Source organism: Varroa jacobsoni, unplaced genomic scaffold, assembly GCF_002532875.2.
Source record: "Varroa jacobsoni isolate VJ856 unplaced genomic scaffold, vjacob_1.0 scaffold_330, whole genome shotgun sequence".
In the NCBI taxonomy this organism is placed as follows: Eukaryota; Metazoa; Arthropoda; class Arachnida; order Mesostigmata; family Varroidae; genus Varroa; species Varroa jacobsoni.
In genome coordinates this window covers 416,497-431,613 of record NW_019213232.1, presented here as the reverse complement: position 1 = coordinate 431,613, position 15,117 = coordinate 416,497, and the positions used below count along the sequence as shown (strand labels likewise).

At 39.6% G+C, this 15,117-nt stretch overlaps 3 protein-coding genes across 4 annotated transcripts in view; 1 reads left to right on the top strand and 2 right to left on the bottom strand.

The window, feature by feature from the left end:
- Positions 1-660: 660 nt before the first annotated feature.
- LOC111259441 (E3 ubiquitin-protein ligase MARCHF5) overlaps positions 661-15,117 on the bottom strand; it is a 40,160-nt gene continuing 25,703 nt past the window's right edge. Inside the window, exon 6 of one of the 2 annotated variants that reach the window (XM_022831455.2) lies at positions 661-1,971. In XM_022831455.2, coding sequence (XP_022687190.1) covers positions 1,813-1,971 — 159 coding nt within the window. In that variant the 3' untranslated portion in view covers positions 661-1,812. Of the gene's footprint in view, positions 1,972-11,580; positions 13,135-15,117 lie in introns of those variants that run through there. The other variant, XM_022831456.2, reaches the window with a different exon arrangement.
- Positions 4,426-6,315, bottom strand: LOC111259440 (arginine-hydroxylase NDUFAF5, mitochondrial). The gene is made up of 2 exons (XM_022831454.2): positions 5,393-6,315; positions 4,426-5,185 (listed from the first exon to the last, which is right to left on the bottom strand). The coding sequence occupies exons 1-2, from the start codon at positions 5,747-5,749 to the stop codon at positions 4,544-4,546; spliced, it is 999 nt and encodes a 332-aa protein (XP_022687189.1). The 5' UTR covers positions 5,750-6,315; the 3' UTR covers positions 4,426-4,543.
- Positions 6,742-13,047, top strand: LOC111259437 (T-cell immunomodulatory protein). The gene is made up of 4 exons (XM_022831448.2): positions 6,742-7,211; positions 7,924-8,085; positions 8,285-9,267; positions 9,507-13,047. The coding sequence occupies exons 1-4, from the start codon at positions 6,828-6,830 to the stop codon at positions 9,946-9,948; spliced, it is 1,971 nt and encodes a 656-aa protein (XP_022687183.1). The 5' UTR covers positions 6,742-6,827; the 3' UTR covers positions 9,949-13,047.

Sequence of the window (15,117 nt, the reverse complement as noted above, 5' to 3'; positions counted from 1 at the left end):
GAGCGTATGAATTAATTCGACGAAATGTTTTCCCTCGTTTAAATTTAATGGTATATGCAAAAAATTGCAATCCGTTACCAGCTTTCAAAGTAATTGAAGCAAGCTTCTTAATTCAGAGAGCAAGAGATACGGTATGAAGCACGAGCCAGTTCCTTACATTTGTAAATCTTTTTAAAATTGGAATAGTTTACTTTAACTCGACGAAATGAATGCGTAAACACGTTTACGTAAAGTACATTTTCGTTGCGATAAATCGGATAAATTTATGCATAAGGTAACCAGTGTTAGAAAGCAAATGTGACAAGCTTCATGGAAATACAAGGCACTGCGTTGTTGATAAAAATAGAGCACAGGTATATGTTCGGAGGCCAACAATAGCTCATAACAACTGTAAAGCATGTCTTTGCTTTTGTAAAACACGACATTGGACGGCTTAACTTAACTTAAATTTAAATTATTCGAAGCACAGTCTGGAATATAGCCCACTTGCCAAAAAAACTGACTGCTAATGCACCGCAACTGTATTTTTCAGCTTCGCTTAATGTACATCTCTCTATATACTCTAGTCTAATGAATTTAGTTCGCGATAGTTAACGCTTATCGTTCGGCACGTTCGTATGACCTTCAATAATTAAAGCATTCACCCAAGAACACACGGTCAACGTTTATTCAGGAAAAATTATTTATTCGAATTGGTACATTATCGTGATCAACATACACAAACAAAAACATTTTACGAATAATATTACATCGATTTGGTAATACTTCGGACAAAGCTGATGCGTTTTCTGATTTTCATATGCTGTAACGTAACACATTATACACCTGTTTCCCTAAAGGTACTTCACCGTCAAAGTAATAAGCGCTAGAAGAAACGCACTCGCAAAAAATTTACAACCGGCGCTTCCCTAAAATATGAATAAAAGATAAAGCAAAAAGAGTGCACAAAATTATTGATCACTACAATGATAAAAGTTGCACCGCGATACCACGCAGGTGTCAACGATCTCATCGTTTATATGCGATACTCAACAACAGGTCATTGGACAACAAGCAGACATTACACCTATGTTTGCGTTCGTTTGAACTTCGAAAATTAACTTATCCAACGACTGAACTACTTGTCTGCATTCGCTTTTCGCTTTTTCGCTAACAACCGATTCCTCGTTTTGTTTTTCATCTATGTTTGTTTACGTCACTCCAAGAATATAAGAACGTCAGAAAAAACCGTCATTTTTTTCTCAGCTGTTTTTCGTTTCCAACTATCATCCAGAAACCGGCATCTTGTATTTCGTCGGATCTCGTTTGCTTCCCTTTGTATTTCAATAGCTTTTTTTCTTGCTAGGCCATTTCTTAGACTGACGTCACAAGCCGTCTAGGGTTATATTATGTATATAATAATGGTTTCATCACGAACATCATATTTTTATTAGTGTATTACTGTGAGCTACTAGGAGAAGATCTGGGGACAGTTGAATGCCCCCATTCGGTATAACGGGTTATATAATCCACTAGATCGACAGTTTTCTAGCATAATTATTTGGCCGTGTCGGTGTCAGTCAGTAAACTACCATGAAAACGCTAGTACCGACGATCATTCTCAGGTGATCTGAAGCAATGCAGAGTCAGTTTAAGGAGCACCAATTTTCCCCAAGGGACCAAGAAGCAAATTGTGGCCGACCGCGTATGTTTAATGCTTCGAAATGACTGCCGTCCACTGAGTACGACGTTTGATCGACGCCAACATTTGTTACTGTTTTTATTAGCAGTGACTAATGTTCTGTATCCTCACGTTTCCGCCGCAATCGTTTTCTAATTCGAATCGTTGCCAAGAGAATTGATGTCGTCTTCATCGAGTTCTACGCATGCTTCGCCGAAGTTGAAAACTCGCCTGCGCAGCTGTCGCATGTATTGTTGTCGTTTCAGATAGATTTTCACAGCTCCCTTGGTCAGGATGAACGCAAGACCACCCTAAATGTAGTAAAAAAGCAACGGGAAATCGAAATAAATTAGGACGTTAGTAATGCTTTTTAATATTACCGCGACGTTACCAAAAGTAGTAGTTCCTTCCAATCATCTTCTAAACAATAGCCGTATTACGCTAACGATAAGTCTCATACGTTATTGATATACAAAAATCTAATAAGAACTGCTAATCAGGCTCGTTTAAAAGTCAAATTAGCGCTCGTTAGTGATACCTGTTTATGTATTTTTGTATAAATATTTATACCCGACGTATATGCCTTGCCTTCGATTTTGGATATTGTTGATCGCGGTTTTACGTTTCTGGAACTGAAATTTCGAGAGGATTTCTGCTTTTTCTCCAACTCCACGATATGTCTATACCAATCTATACATGGCCAACCATCTGTTTGAAAATACAGCTTTACATTTTCAAATATGTAGTCCTACATACACGCTTCTGTGAACTTTTCCGCTGGCTCTATAGATAACAGGTTCCAAATGCAAATCCCAACAGTTATATAATGCTTATTATTCCCAACACGATGCTTTTTTATTGATCACACTTTTTCTAAAAAATGCTATCAATGACAGTAAAACACTGCAAAAAGATGTATCACAAGATAACATATATCTCTCCACCCTTTTTATGGTATGAACAATTTTTTTATGAAGTGAAAACACAAGTTTCGAATGATGCCTTATTTGCTAGAACCACCCGGTATTGTTTTCTTCCGAAAAGTAATCAGCTAGTCAAGGTCACGCGTGTAGTTCACATATCAAACAACAGCCATAAACGATTGGCCCTCTTTGCAAACGTCGAACCGCAACGGTAGCTGCCCAAGGAAGGCAGTCTGAACGCTTCTGAGTGACTAGGTTACACGGTTGTACTCCGCTTTCGCTCTAACAGTCAATATAAATTTATATTTATGAATGGTGATTGCCTGGAAAAGATTTGGAAAAGACTTTGCCCCGCCATCTCACTTGATGGAATGAGGCAGCACATAGGAAATTATAGAATTCCCTGACACTATCTATTGCCCTTGTTTCTCCCCGCCGACGCACGTCTTCACGTCACCTGCGGATCCGCATGGGCTTTGGTCTCTACCTACAAATAACGTCGCGACTTTATTGTATCGACTGCCTGAACAATATTTTGAAGTGAGCTCAAGCTAACGATTATAACGTCAAACATGGACGAGTTGTTACAGCTGACTCATTAGCACGATAATTATTACGTACGAACTGCAAAAAAAGGATACAAATGTGCGCCTAAAACTATAGCACACTTCTATCTACAGGCAGTTACGGCAAGTACTTTTCGCTATAAAAGCATTGCCTGTATATGTTCTACATGTGTTACTTGCTAAATAAGCAGGTGCTTATTTATACTATTTATTAAAAATTTAAATAATTTGTATTAAAAACTCCTTAATGATAACAAAGAATAAAAGCACTATTAACTAAGAATCATTGCCTAAAAAACTAACACACTGAGCATTAGGAACCATTAACCTCGGACAGGTACAACGATGAGAATACGTTTTGTACTCTACGATAGAGTACAAAACTTAGAATGAGTTTCTGAATTTTTGTTCTCTGAGTTCATCGATAAACTCAGGGAATAGAGATTTCATTTGTTCACAAGTGCAATTTCGATTACACTTAAAAATGCCCCACGTAGATCTATCGAAGGACTTCATAGATACGTTAAAACGCTGAGTCTTTAATTCGAATTTTAAGATCTTAAAGTTCTTCTCGACTAATCTTTTGCTCGGCAGCTGTGGCTATGCACGAAATACTTCACTGGTTTATTAATTTTTTTGTTCTGGTTGATTCATCTCGCCAACTGGCTTTGCTTAACCACATGGCTATCACACAAGGCGCAGTTTCTCGGCCGATTCGCAGAAGCCTCACATAATGAAGTATGCAATTACAAATCAATTGTACTGACTAAATATACGTACAATAACACGAATTTTGAAATCACTGTTAAAGTGCATTGTTTGGACGTACAGCATTATGTTTCTTTATAGCAAACACGACTTTGCACATAAGCTAACTTAGTAAAGCCCAGTTAAGCTACGAATAAAACGTGATTGTTTTGAGATCACTTCAACTGAGATCACCATAGCTTTTCCAAATCAATAAGCTAAAATACTATTTTTACATATAAATTATCCCATCGAAGTCCTTTGGAGCCTACGAAACACAACTTACCAAACTAGTGATGACAACTACACCTGAAATTATTACCTTAGCGAATTGAGCAATTCATCTAGGGAATACCGTAGTAATCAGTTGAACTTCATCACAATAATACTGCTACATAATGGTGAGCACGCATCCTTAATAGGAAAACATAGTGGACGCGCAGACGTTTTAGTGGTTATCTAGAAAACACTTTCACCATTTCCATACATAAACGCTGACAAGCCACTCACTGGCCACGAGATAACACCGTTGTTGTCAACTTTTTAACTACATTTATTTTCTGTTATATTTCTAACTTGGATTTACAATTCATTTGATAATAATCATCATCCATACACGGTCACTGTTTGCTATCAACTAAACGACTTTATACTTGCTGAGAGTTTTTCTCCGGAAATTCTTCTTTCAACTTGTCAAGATCCTTCAGCGACATTGTTGCACTGCCCCTCTTTGCGGGCTTTGGCTGACTCTCATGGGGTTTCCACCCTATGAACGATAAAATGTGAAATGTTGCCTGAATATTGCCTTTCTCGTTTCCATACATCTCTTTGTATTTTGCCTCAGCTAACTTCTGCGTTCGCCGATGCAAGTGCGTCTTTCGTTTCCACACGCAGTTATTCTCTGCCATTCCTTTGAGATCTGCCATCAGCTCACGCAATCCGGGATAGCCGACAACAATGCTATCAGAATCAAGGGTGAGCATTCTGTACCCAGCGTTTCGCAGAAGACCGCCTAGATCCGTGGGTTCGATAAACGGCGAAACATGAATGCCAAACCCGCCTTCGAGTTCTGTTTCCGCTACTTGGAGGGCACTCCGTAACTCAAACAGAGTGTCGTTCCCGCACAAGCTTCCAAGAAAGACGCCATCTGGCTTAAGTACGTCGTATACGCTACGGAAAAGCCCGGGTAAATTATTAACCCAATGCAAACTTAGGCTTGATACCACCGCATCAACAGAATTACTGGCAAAAGGTAGTGGTTGCTCCTCGTCTACAACACGCCGACTCACCTAGAAATTTGTTCTGTTATTAAGCTTTCATTTCTTGTTTACTTCTGCAATACGTAAACGCTGAATGAGCAGGAAACATCTGCTTATGTCATAAAGAATATATTATGAAAATGGGTAAGAGCCTGCTAAAACTAAGGCTTCTTATGATTGTATATAATATATATCCATGTGAATGAAATAGTGTTGACAGAATGCAGTCCTACATACCTTAAGACGGTCGTTACCTCGTGCTGCCGCTACAATTTTTTGCGACATGTCGCATAGGATATACTCATCAGCAACGTTTTCCATAAGATGCTGTGCAATGTAACCCCTACCGCAGCCCAACTCCACTATTACATTGAGTTTACGTTTGATGTCAAATAATCGATCAGAGTTCCGGTAGCCAACTTCTTCGCGTAGATAATCATACTTTTCAGCTTCAGGGTTGGCCACCCACATTTCGCGATGTCTTTGTTTTGCACTTCTATCAAAGACATTCATCACCCCGAACTTTTGTTGAGGATTCGAAGTAGTTACCGACGTAGCTAGCTGTCGACAAGCTACACGGTAAGCGGATAACATGATCCAGCTTTTTAAAGTCTGTTTCAGGATACCACCTTCCCCCGCGAAATTTGCTTAAGCGTTTCAACGCTAATAATTGGATTGACACTGGATTTTGTGTGCTTCAATTCTTTTCGGAATTTCGGTTGACAACGGGTTTGGTTTTAATTCCTGTAAATTCGTAAATCTTCGGACGTGTCTTTTTATCATATTTAAAGTTCAGCAAGAACTGCACGACACCTCTAACTTACAGTGTTAGATACTTTTAGGTTACTCGAGAGTAATTTGATTTCTCTTATGTTACGACATCGACGAATGACGAACTTTATTTCGGTGAGAATCAAACTAGCCAAATCGATCGGTAAACACTTTCGACTTGCTAAAAAATTCATTCAACGCGCGTATGCGTCATTGAGTCAGTGACTCCACACAGGTCACCACACAGCAACAAGGATTGCTTGACTGGCTGTCTTCTTGTGAATGTAATGAGATGGTTCTGTATTTTTATCCAAGCACCCGCGGCATTACTGCTGACGGTCGCTCAAAAAAACCATACCATAAATTCATCGCACATCAATAAAAAGATTTGACCAGTATAGACGCACATTCAATGCCAATGTGCAAACAGCTGATCGAGCACATCCCTCGCACCGTCACGCTAAAATCTGACGTGTAACTAAGGCGCTAGTTGAAAACTAGATCCATCCAAACAATTGTTTTTAATACACACGAGGCGATTTTGTCTACACATAGTTCGGTAAAGATGATCCGCTTTTTTATTATAGCCTTTTTTTGAGTACACGATTAGTGCAACTAGTACAGTTCTAATTGTTCAAGCATTAAACCATCGTATGGTCGTTTGAAAGCATGAATTCATAACTAGAAGTTAACACTACAGGTCTTTTGTTATTATCCGCTGTAATCTTGTCGCTCAGCGCACAGCTAACTACTGAGCCAGTCCGACGACCGCGTTACACCATATCACAACCAGATCGCTCCGCAGTAGTTCAATCATAAATCACAACCCGCAGTAGCAACGCCACACACAGCGAGCCTCTCCGTAACCTATGGGTGAAGACACCTCTATTGGCCAACAAGTATGGCAATGGGGTTGGCAGATCCAGAAAAGCCACTAGCAAACGCATGCTGCTTAGGCCATCATTGTTCGAAGTGTCCTTTCTGCTGGTCAAAAGCAATTGCCGGCAGATTACGTGTGAAAAAAATGACGGGGCCGAGTCCCAGCATTGCCCTGTTGATGCTGATCATATTTCCGTTATGCTGGGGGGCCGAGGATCACTTCCTTGACGTTAGTGAAGCGGTGTTAGAAAGCCAGTCAGGCTACCTTGCTGCATTTGCGGATTTTAACAGTGACAAGGCGATTGATGTGTTCGTGCTTATTGCGTCGAAAGGTTCTGACGGTGGATTCCATCAGGTCGATCTTAATCAGGCACAGAATCCGAGATTCGGCGAGGAGAAATTTGAAGTGCGTTATTGGTAGTACTGTAATTCTAGTACGCAAAAGGGGTGCCAGTTAAAGGTTGTACGTGGTTAGAATGAGCAACTATGAAATCGCTTCCCTGTCAGCTTGCGTAAATTAAATTGCCTCGATACGACAGATCGAGGCAATTTAATTTGAAACGAGTATGTACGACGGTTGCACTTTTAACGATGTTTGTGAAGATGAATCATTCAATTAGCATTGCGAACATACTGTGTGCTATTCTTCTCAAATGCGGATGGTAGGCAACACCCATATGGAACTCTGCCGTAGTAATAATTGCTTCTTATAGATAGCGTCGCTGAAAGAATTATTCTGGCCAGCCTAATCTCAGAGCAATTGAACTCATCATTCGTTTAAGAGCTAGTGACAATGGAATCGACTGCTGCTTCATAAAGACCTAAGAAACTAACTTAAGTTCACCGAAATTGATTTAGTTAATCATACTAAGTACAATACACTAGTCACTACAAACTAAAGTATATCAATAAAGATCATACAATAAAAATCACTTATTGTTTTATGTCTGCATATCAGCAAAAGCTTCTGAAAATCTTTGCATAGTTTCTGCAAATAATGTCCTGTATGTCTTTGATATTCTTAAGGTCCACCTCAGTGGTTTATTGTACCATCGAAAATATTACAGGCTAATTTCGCCTGGATAAACGCACATTTATTCTGAATTTTTTGTTTCCAGCGCAAAACTCTTATCAGAGACTTTCCGGATAAGATCGATTCAGTGATGCCCGCCGATCTGAACGGAGACAACGTTCAAGATGTGCTTCTGTACTCATATGAAACGAAAACAATCACGATACATTGGGGCACTGGAGACTACGCCACAGATAAATCCCTTTATGTGTGTGTCAATACTCTTAGGAAGAAAGTTTCCATGCTCATCTTTTATCTTTATTCTATATACTATTACCAATTTTCGATTCAAATGTAACCCATATTATATCTCGGTACTATATTATATGCTCGATTATCCAGGAATCTTACGATATTTCGCTAGGCTGTAATACACCGCGTTTTCTGGGCTACGTGTTCATTTTCAGGCGAACGTCACGAGGTTCACTGAGGCCTACGTTGAGCCTTTGTTGTTGGACTATAATGGTAATCGTTACGTAGACATATTGACGTCCTTCAACGACAGCAGCCATCGGCACATAATTGAATGCCAACGAAACAAGACAAAATACGGAAAAGTTATGGAGGAGACGCATTGCACGACGAAGGAACTCCGCACGTTGTCGGACTTGCCAACTGTCGTGCGACCGCATTCTAATTCGTTTGTTGATGTCGACGGCGATCTGAACGCGGACATTCTCATTTCGACTCTTGATCATTTCGAGGTGTGGATTTGGCAAAAAGATGACGTCTACAAGAAGGCAAGACGACCTTATCCCCTTGGTCTTAAATCAGACAAATTGGGTCAGTCGGTATTCGTGGATATCGATTCATCTGGCAGACTCCTCCACGTTGTGCAGGTTTGCAGTCCTAGCTGCAATCAAGCATACATTTGGTTACCCAATTCGACGAAAGATTGGACGAGTCACGGCAAGTGGGAAAAGATAATTGATTTAAAAGATCAAAGCTTTTGGAAAGATAATGATTACGCAGACAAAGTGAATGCTATGATGTCATTGAAATCGGCCGACTTCGATCAGGACGGCTACCCTGATTTCGCAGCGATTGTGAACTTGTCTAATAACAGCGGCCGTGGACTCATCAGCTTCACAAATAAGAAATGTGACGGGAAAGGCGACCTCTGCGTAATTAATCGCAGTTTCAAAACCGATATGTATCCTGGAGACTTCAGCCAGGTGAAACAGGTTACTAACCTTGGGTTTTTTGATATTCGTGAGAACGGAAAAATGGACGTGCTTGTCACCCAGGGCGACATCAAGTTTGGTAACTGGTCAATCAAGGCGCTAGAAAATGCCTACAGTAAGGACGCATGTTTTATCAAAGTGATTATCGTTAGTGGACTCTGCAGTAAAGATCATTGTGATGGCAAGGGTGACACCATTGAATACGGGTAAGTGATTGGAGCAATTTCCCATAATGAACTGCTTGCTCCGGTAGCAACAGCAAGTAACTATTACTCTTATATGGTATCCTTTATAGCTACGCGTATACGACAATTAGAATCGTGCAAATATACAATGACTTCTCTGATAGCTTCTATTTAGTATTTATGCAAGCGCGGCCAACTTGCACCTCCTCAGCGACACTCCCTGAACGTCTTGTATCTTTCCTTGTACTTTGCTTTTCTAGTTACAATCAGCCGGGCCCATTGGCAATGTACACCATCACAGACTCTGAGGCAAAAATGCGCAGCTCGGCGGCAGCACAGCTTTACCAAACCAGCCACGGCTCACTGCAGTTACCGTATATCCTGTTCGGTATTGGACAATCCCCGAATTTCGTCGAATCGTTAGAGATTCGAATGCCAGGCCTTAACAAAAGCCATCAGTGGACGCAAATTATTCCTAACTCGCAGATGTTGGTCATTCCGAACCCAATTAAAGAGCCAAGCCTATGGCAAAACAAGCTGTTCATTACGCCGTCACGCAAGATGCTTCACACTGGGCTAGCACTGTGCGGTGTTGTTCTTGTCAACCTCATCATCGTGTTAGTGCTGCACCTCATGGAGAAAAAAGCTGACCGAATTGAGAAGCAACAACAGGCCCACAAATTCAACTTTGAAGCAATGTAATCTGCCTGACCACAAATGCAGCCACGGTTACTGGCACGCGTTGATGGGTAAAAACAAATGCAGCGTTAACTAGGGCACAATTGTCACCCAACCACTGGAAATGCCCACCACAAACGACAACCATGAATCAAGGATCATAATGAGAAATAGCAGTAGTTCATTGACAGTGTTGAAAAACTACAGACCCCAACCAACTAGTAAATATCCGTTACTGAAAGATGGTTTAATGTCGGGCACTTGTTCGATCCAGATTACTGATACGCTGGTCTCGTAAACATCTTGTGCCCCGCGGAATTGGTTCGCACGCAGTTATGGTCTTGCGTTCAGCCCCTAATTCCTATCATGCACAGGCTAGTGCAACGTAGATGTCACACGTAAAGCACACCAAAGCGCAGCATACCGAATCATTTCTACTGGCTCTTCTGCTTGTGATTTGGAATGAGAAGTACTGGTGTTAAGCCCGAACAGTTATCTACGCACCTCCAAAACATTGTTCATAAAAACAATTTTTATACAATCCGCCTCGTTCTTCTGTTACATTGTTGACAATTTAGCTGTTTTCTGTTGCGTGACATTCCCTTTTCCTTTCTTTATAATCAATATAATCTTCTTATAATCAAAAGGAATAGTTGTATCAATTTGTGTTCATGAACAACGCTTCCTTTTACGTCATGATGTGCTGTACGGTTTTTGCTCCATTGAATCGTTTAACTGACCTAAAAAGAATAACGTCTTCTACGCGTTTTGACAGTGGTACGTTCTCATACAAATTTTCGCTAGTGTGGGTCTAGTCAGTTCTAAAACAACAATCTTCTACTGTAACCAACTAATACAAAACGTTTATTAACTTCTATTAATAGAAAAAAAGACCGCCTATTCCAAGCGTATGAGAGAAGGAATGTTGAGCCTTAGCCCGTCCCAGCCCATACAGAGGGGGAGGGTTCGATGAACAACTGACTAATGTATAAAACTAGCATAAATAGGTAATTTTGGTAAACAATGCCACCCATTAGACGATCGCTTGTGGAAGATTTGCACGGCGGGTTAAATGAATTTGAGCGTATAATGGACGTGGCCAAGGACGGGTGTTTTTAAACGCATCCAGTATGTATACATATAAAAGGAGTGGAATCCAGAGTGGTCCGTTTTTCAAGTAAAACAATGTCATCATTAATTAATAACAAAATCACTAAGAAAGCAAACGATTTACATAGGTCACGTTGATTCAATACACTGACGTAACGTAGCCAAGTTGATAACATGCGCAACTGCTATTACTACTACTATTAGTAGTATTGTTAGCTGGGTTTGGTCGCGGCTTGAGCCATCTTGCGTGATACCGTCACAGTATCTATCAGACTGCTATATACATATACCGTCTTAAATTGAACTTCAGCGTGAAAATTACGACTAACGTTACATACATATCTGAGAGGAACCGTGTTAGAGCGCCCAAAACCTGCACTTTCAGTTCTTTTCCTGGTATGATTTTCCACTTATGGTTTTAAGAAAATCGGGAGTTCGTCTAGTTTTCTTTTTCCCTAATTTTCTCCAATTGTCGAAGGAAAACGAGGACATTGTTTAGGTTCAGGAAAAATTCCAAAGGTAATTGCAGATCGAGTGTGCCAGTACTCTCGAGTACTGGCATCTTTATCTTTACGAGATAAAGACAATAGTCTTCAATATAAAAGTAAGACGAAAAGTGATTCAAAAGGACGATCTGTGCATGACTCCAGCTCCGTTATCCCCGCCATTGTACTTTAGCAAGTCATTGCTATTAGCCGGTTTAGATCTTGAATGCATGTAAATGAGTGTGTATTCATCTGATTTTTCTTAAAGCGTGCTTGTCTGATGTTTGTGGCATTAGGTGACGTGACAATAACGGCTTCATTTAGCAGTTCTCTAAAAAGATGGCGGAAGATATTCCAATTTCTAAAACGCCGCTTCGGGAGACGGGGTCGATCGTCGTCGTGATACAACAAACGCGTTTCATCAGTAAGCAGTGGGTAGCTAGGGTGGTTTAGATGTATATATAAGCTTTTGATGGCAGGCTACGCCCGTATAATCGGACAAAGCATCATGCAACTTTTGCTTGCTTTTTTCGGAAGAATACAAAACTTCATACAGCTCCCCTCTAAACTTGTTTGTGGGACGTGTCTGAAATGCTTGCAAGATAAAGGGACGACGTTTAAAACTGTTCCTTGCATTATGTCTGCAACCGATGATTCAGCAAATGATTTTGTATGCACAATGAGCACGAAAGTGAAAACGGGGAAGAGAGAAAGACAATGAAAAACGATAACGATCATCAGTGATTTTAGCAATGCTGATGACAACGACGTCCGTACGAAACACCGTAAAGGTTTCGCTGGCGGGTGAAGCGGATACGAGTTGGCTTGTTGTCCGTTGTTATACGGAAGTGATAATTCTTACTAGTAAAAGATATATTTAACATAAGCACGGTCAACTGATAATTCTTGTAGGGATACGAATGCAATCAATAATAAAAAATGCGAAAAATAATAATTATGCGGGAAATGATAAAACAATGAAAAATGATGATTGATGCTGTCATGAAGCCACAATAATGAAATACTGCTACCTATTAAACAAAACCCACAAGATGAAAAGGCATCAAACGGGTTGTTAGGTGTTGAGTGACTAGTGGATGTGTTGATATTTTCTATTTAATGATATTTTAATTATTGTACCTTAGGGCTAGGTAGTGAGCAGAGAGAGATGACTGGTTGTGTGGTGGCTCAAATGAAAGCTTACATTACGAAGGATATAGGCAGAGATGGAAAGCGCCAGTCACTCTAAGGCAAAGAAAAAGTAAGACCAAGTAGTAGATAAATGGTTACATGTAAACTGAGTATGAAATCACGAGAAATTATATGCTAATTAAAAAATAAAGAACTTATGCAGCAAATAAAGGCAAAATAACGTTTCAGAAATTCTAAAATTATAGGTGACGAGTTAAGACTCAACCAAACGTGTACACGCTTGAATATATAATTATAAAAATTAGATATTGATAGCGATGGCAATGAAATGATGAGAAATAAACAAATACAAATATCTAATTTTGTCAGAAACATTTCCCGGGTGTCTTCATTTAGAACGTGTTTGTGAATACATGCTCGGAGACGTAGAGTACGTGAATACGTGCTGTCGATCACTGATGATCTATAAAATGAGATCCAATAACAACGTAGTTATACTTCTGTCATACAAATCCTTCTGTTAAGAGACCTATAATACGGCTGATTTGTTCGGGCAAAATCGCATTCATTACGTTCTTAACGCCGCATCTCATTGTATACTATTGCATCCATGCTTGGTGTGCTTCGAACGCAAACCTAATTTCTGACTTCATCAAAATGTTTTCGCCGTATCCAGCCGGAAATACGCTCAGTTGAATATAATACTGCTTGCGGTTGCCAAAGGTAGAATTTTTATAAGTCTGGAATACATTTTGTCGACGGATATCTCTTTTTTTTAGAGACAAAAACCGACTGGCATTTAGCGTCGTCATAGAAAATATTCTTTTGCTGAATAATTACCACTAAGTACGGCAGGCTGATTCAACTAGTGTTTCCACATATGTTCGTAACTTTGAACAAATATATGCATAATTTAATGGTTTACTTAGCGGAAACACTGACCTTATTTTTACATAAAAGTTACTTTTAAATGATAACAAATCTGCGATGCTTTCTGTAAAGGATTAGCGAGAAAAGGATAATTTTACCGATATTCAGCTAAATGAAGCCGCGTTAAAAATACTGAGTACAACTTTCCCTATTATTGTGATCATCATTTCCATATCATACTGAAAAATGATTATTATAATACATTTTTACTTGGTTGCAACGAATGATTATTGTCGCTGATGACGTTACAGCACAGAATTTTAGGTAAACGCAGTGAATGTGAGCTTGCTAATGCCGCTAGTCCAATTTAGAAGAGTGACTTTTGTTTCTAATAATACATCATATTTCCATGACAATAGATACACAGACTTTCGGTAGTCTTTAACATTTGACCTCATTGTGAAGTTTAGCACTGTAGTGGAAAAAAATCAATGAAAATATTACGTAATCTATGGCTCCAGAAACTGACCAAAGCTAATGAGCATTAGCTTAAATATAAAAATAACGATTCTGTTTTTTGTTTTCCATATACTTATTTGAAAACATTAATATATGCTACTGGGTAAAAAAGTGTCGAAAAAACGCTTTACTATCGTTGACTAATCTGATTCGAGGCAGTGTTTGTGACATGATACTTGCCATTCGCAGGTTAAACTCGTTGCCCATTCGTAGAGCATTCAAACGTGCGCTTCGTATTTTACGAGTTTTTTTGCAGTGACTTTCGGCAGTGTTTTTTGAGAGCCGGAGATTTATTTCTGCATTATGTTCTGTGTTAAGAATGTTATTAGCAAATGCTGCCTATACTGTAGGCTTTTGGGAGTCAGCTGGGGGCGTCACTGCTAAAAGCACTAGCGATTTTGTATTAGCCGTGACAGATTTAGGACATGCCTTTTTTGAGCGGCCCGGCAAACGAAACATGTAATATTCATGCTGGAAGACCACCAAATTAACTTAAGATCTCCTAAAACGTTCTTTCATAGTGTACCGCTTTCAAATAGTAGGTGCAAGCGAGGAGCCATTTTCAGCAAATACAAATTAAAAAATTTTAACGCTTTAAAAAAACTAGATTTGTTTTACCGCGTCATTACCCGTGACGAGACCCGTCACCAGGAAATATTCGTAAGAAGTTTTTGAAGATGAAGGCTAATGCTATCCGAATTGCCCTTAACCAAATTAAGAAGTCATGGATGGACATTATGATATCACGCAAGTTCATCTGCCCCAAACTGTATCGCATTCTTTCCATAAAATAACTTATTTGAACTCTACGATTCACTACGATACACTAGCTTCGTGTGATTTTTCTTTTTAAAACTCAAGAAACACAGTTGGAAAACTTTTTTGGGCGATCGAGGAATTCCACAAGAATAACGAGAGCAGAGCTGCGTTCTACTACGGAAAAATCGGAGAACATGATGCTGCATGCTTTGAATTCGGCGGAAATTACTAAAGAGGTGACTAAGATTTTTTTGACTGAGTCGTTTGCAGTTGGTACAGAACAATCGATATTTTTTTT

Bases quoted from the DNA above. Each gene is read 5' to 3' on its own strand.
- LOC111259437 (XM_022831448.2), top strand. From the start codon at position 6,828: ATGGCAATGGGGTTGGCAGATCCAGAAAAGCCACTAGCAAACGCATGC. The intron at 7,212-7,923 runs GTGCGTTATTGG...TTTTGTTTCCAG, and splicing joins TCGGCGAGGAGAAATTTGAA to CGCAAAACTCTTATCAGAGA. The intron at 8,086-8,284 runs GTGTGTGTCAAT...GTTCATTTTCAG, and splicing joins CCACAGATAAATCCCTTTAT to GCGAACGTCACGAGGTTCAC.
- LOC111259440 (XM_022831454.2), bottom strand. From the start codon at position 5,749: ATGTTATCCGCTTACCGTGTAGCTTGTCGACAGCTAGCTACGTCGGTA. The intron at 5,186-5,392 runs GTATGTAGGACT...ACAAATTTCTAG, and splicing joins GAGGTAACGACCGTCTTAAG to GTGAGTCGGCGTGTTGTAGA.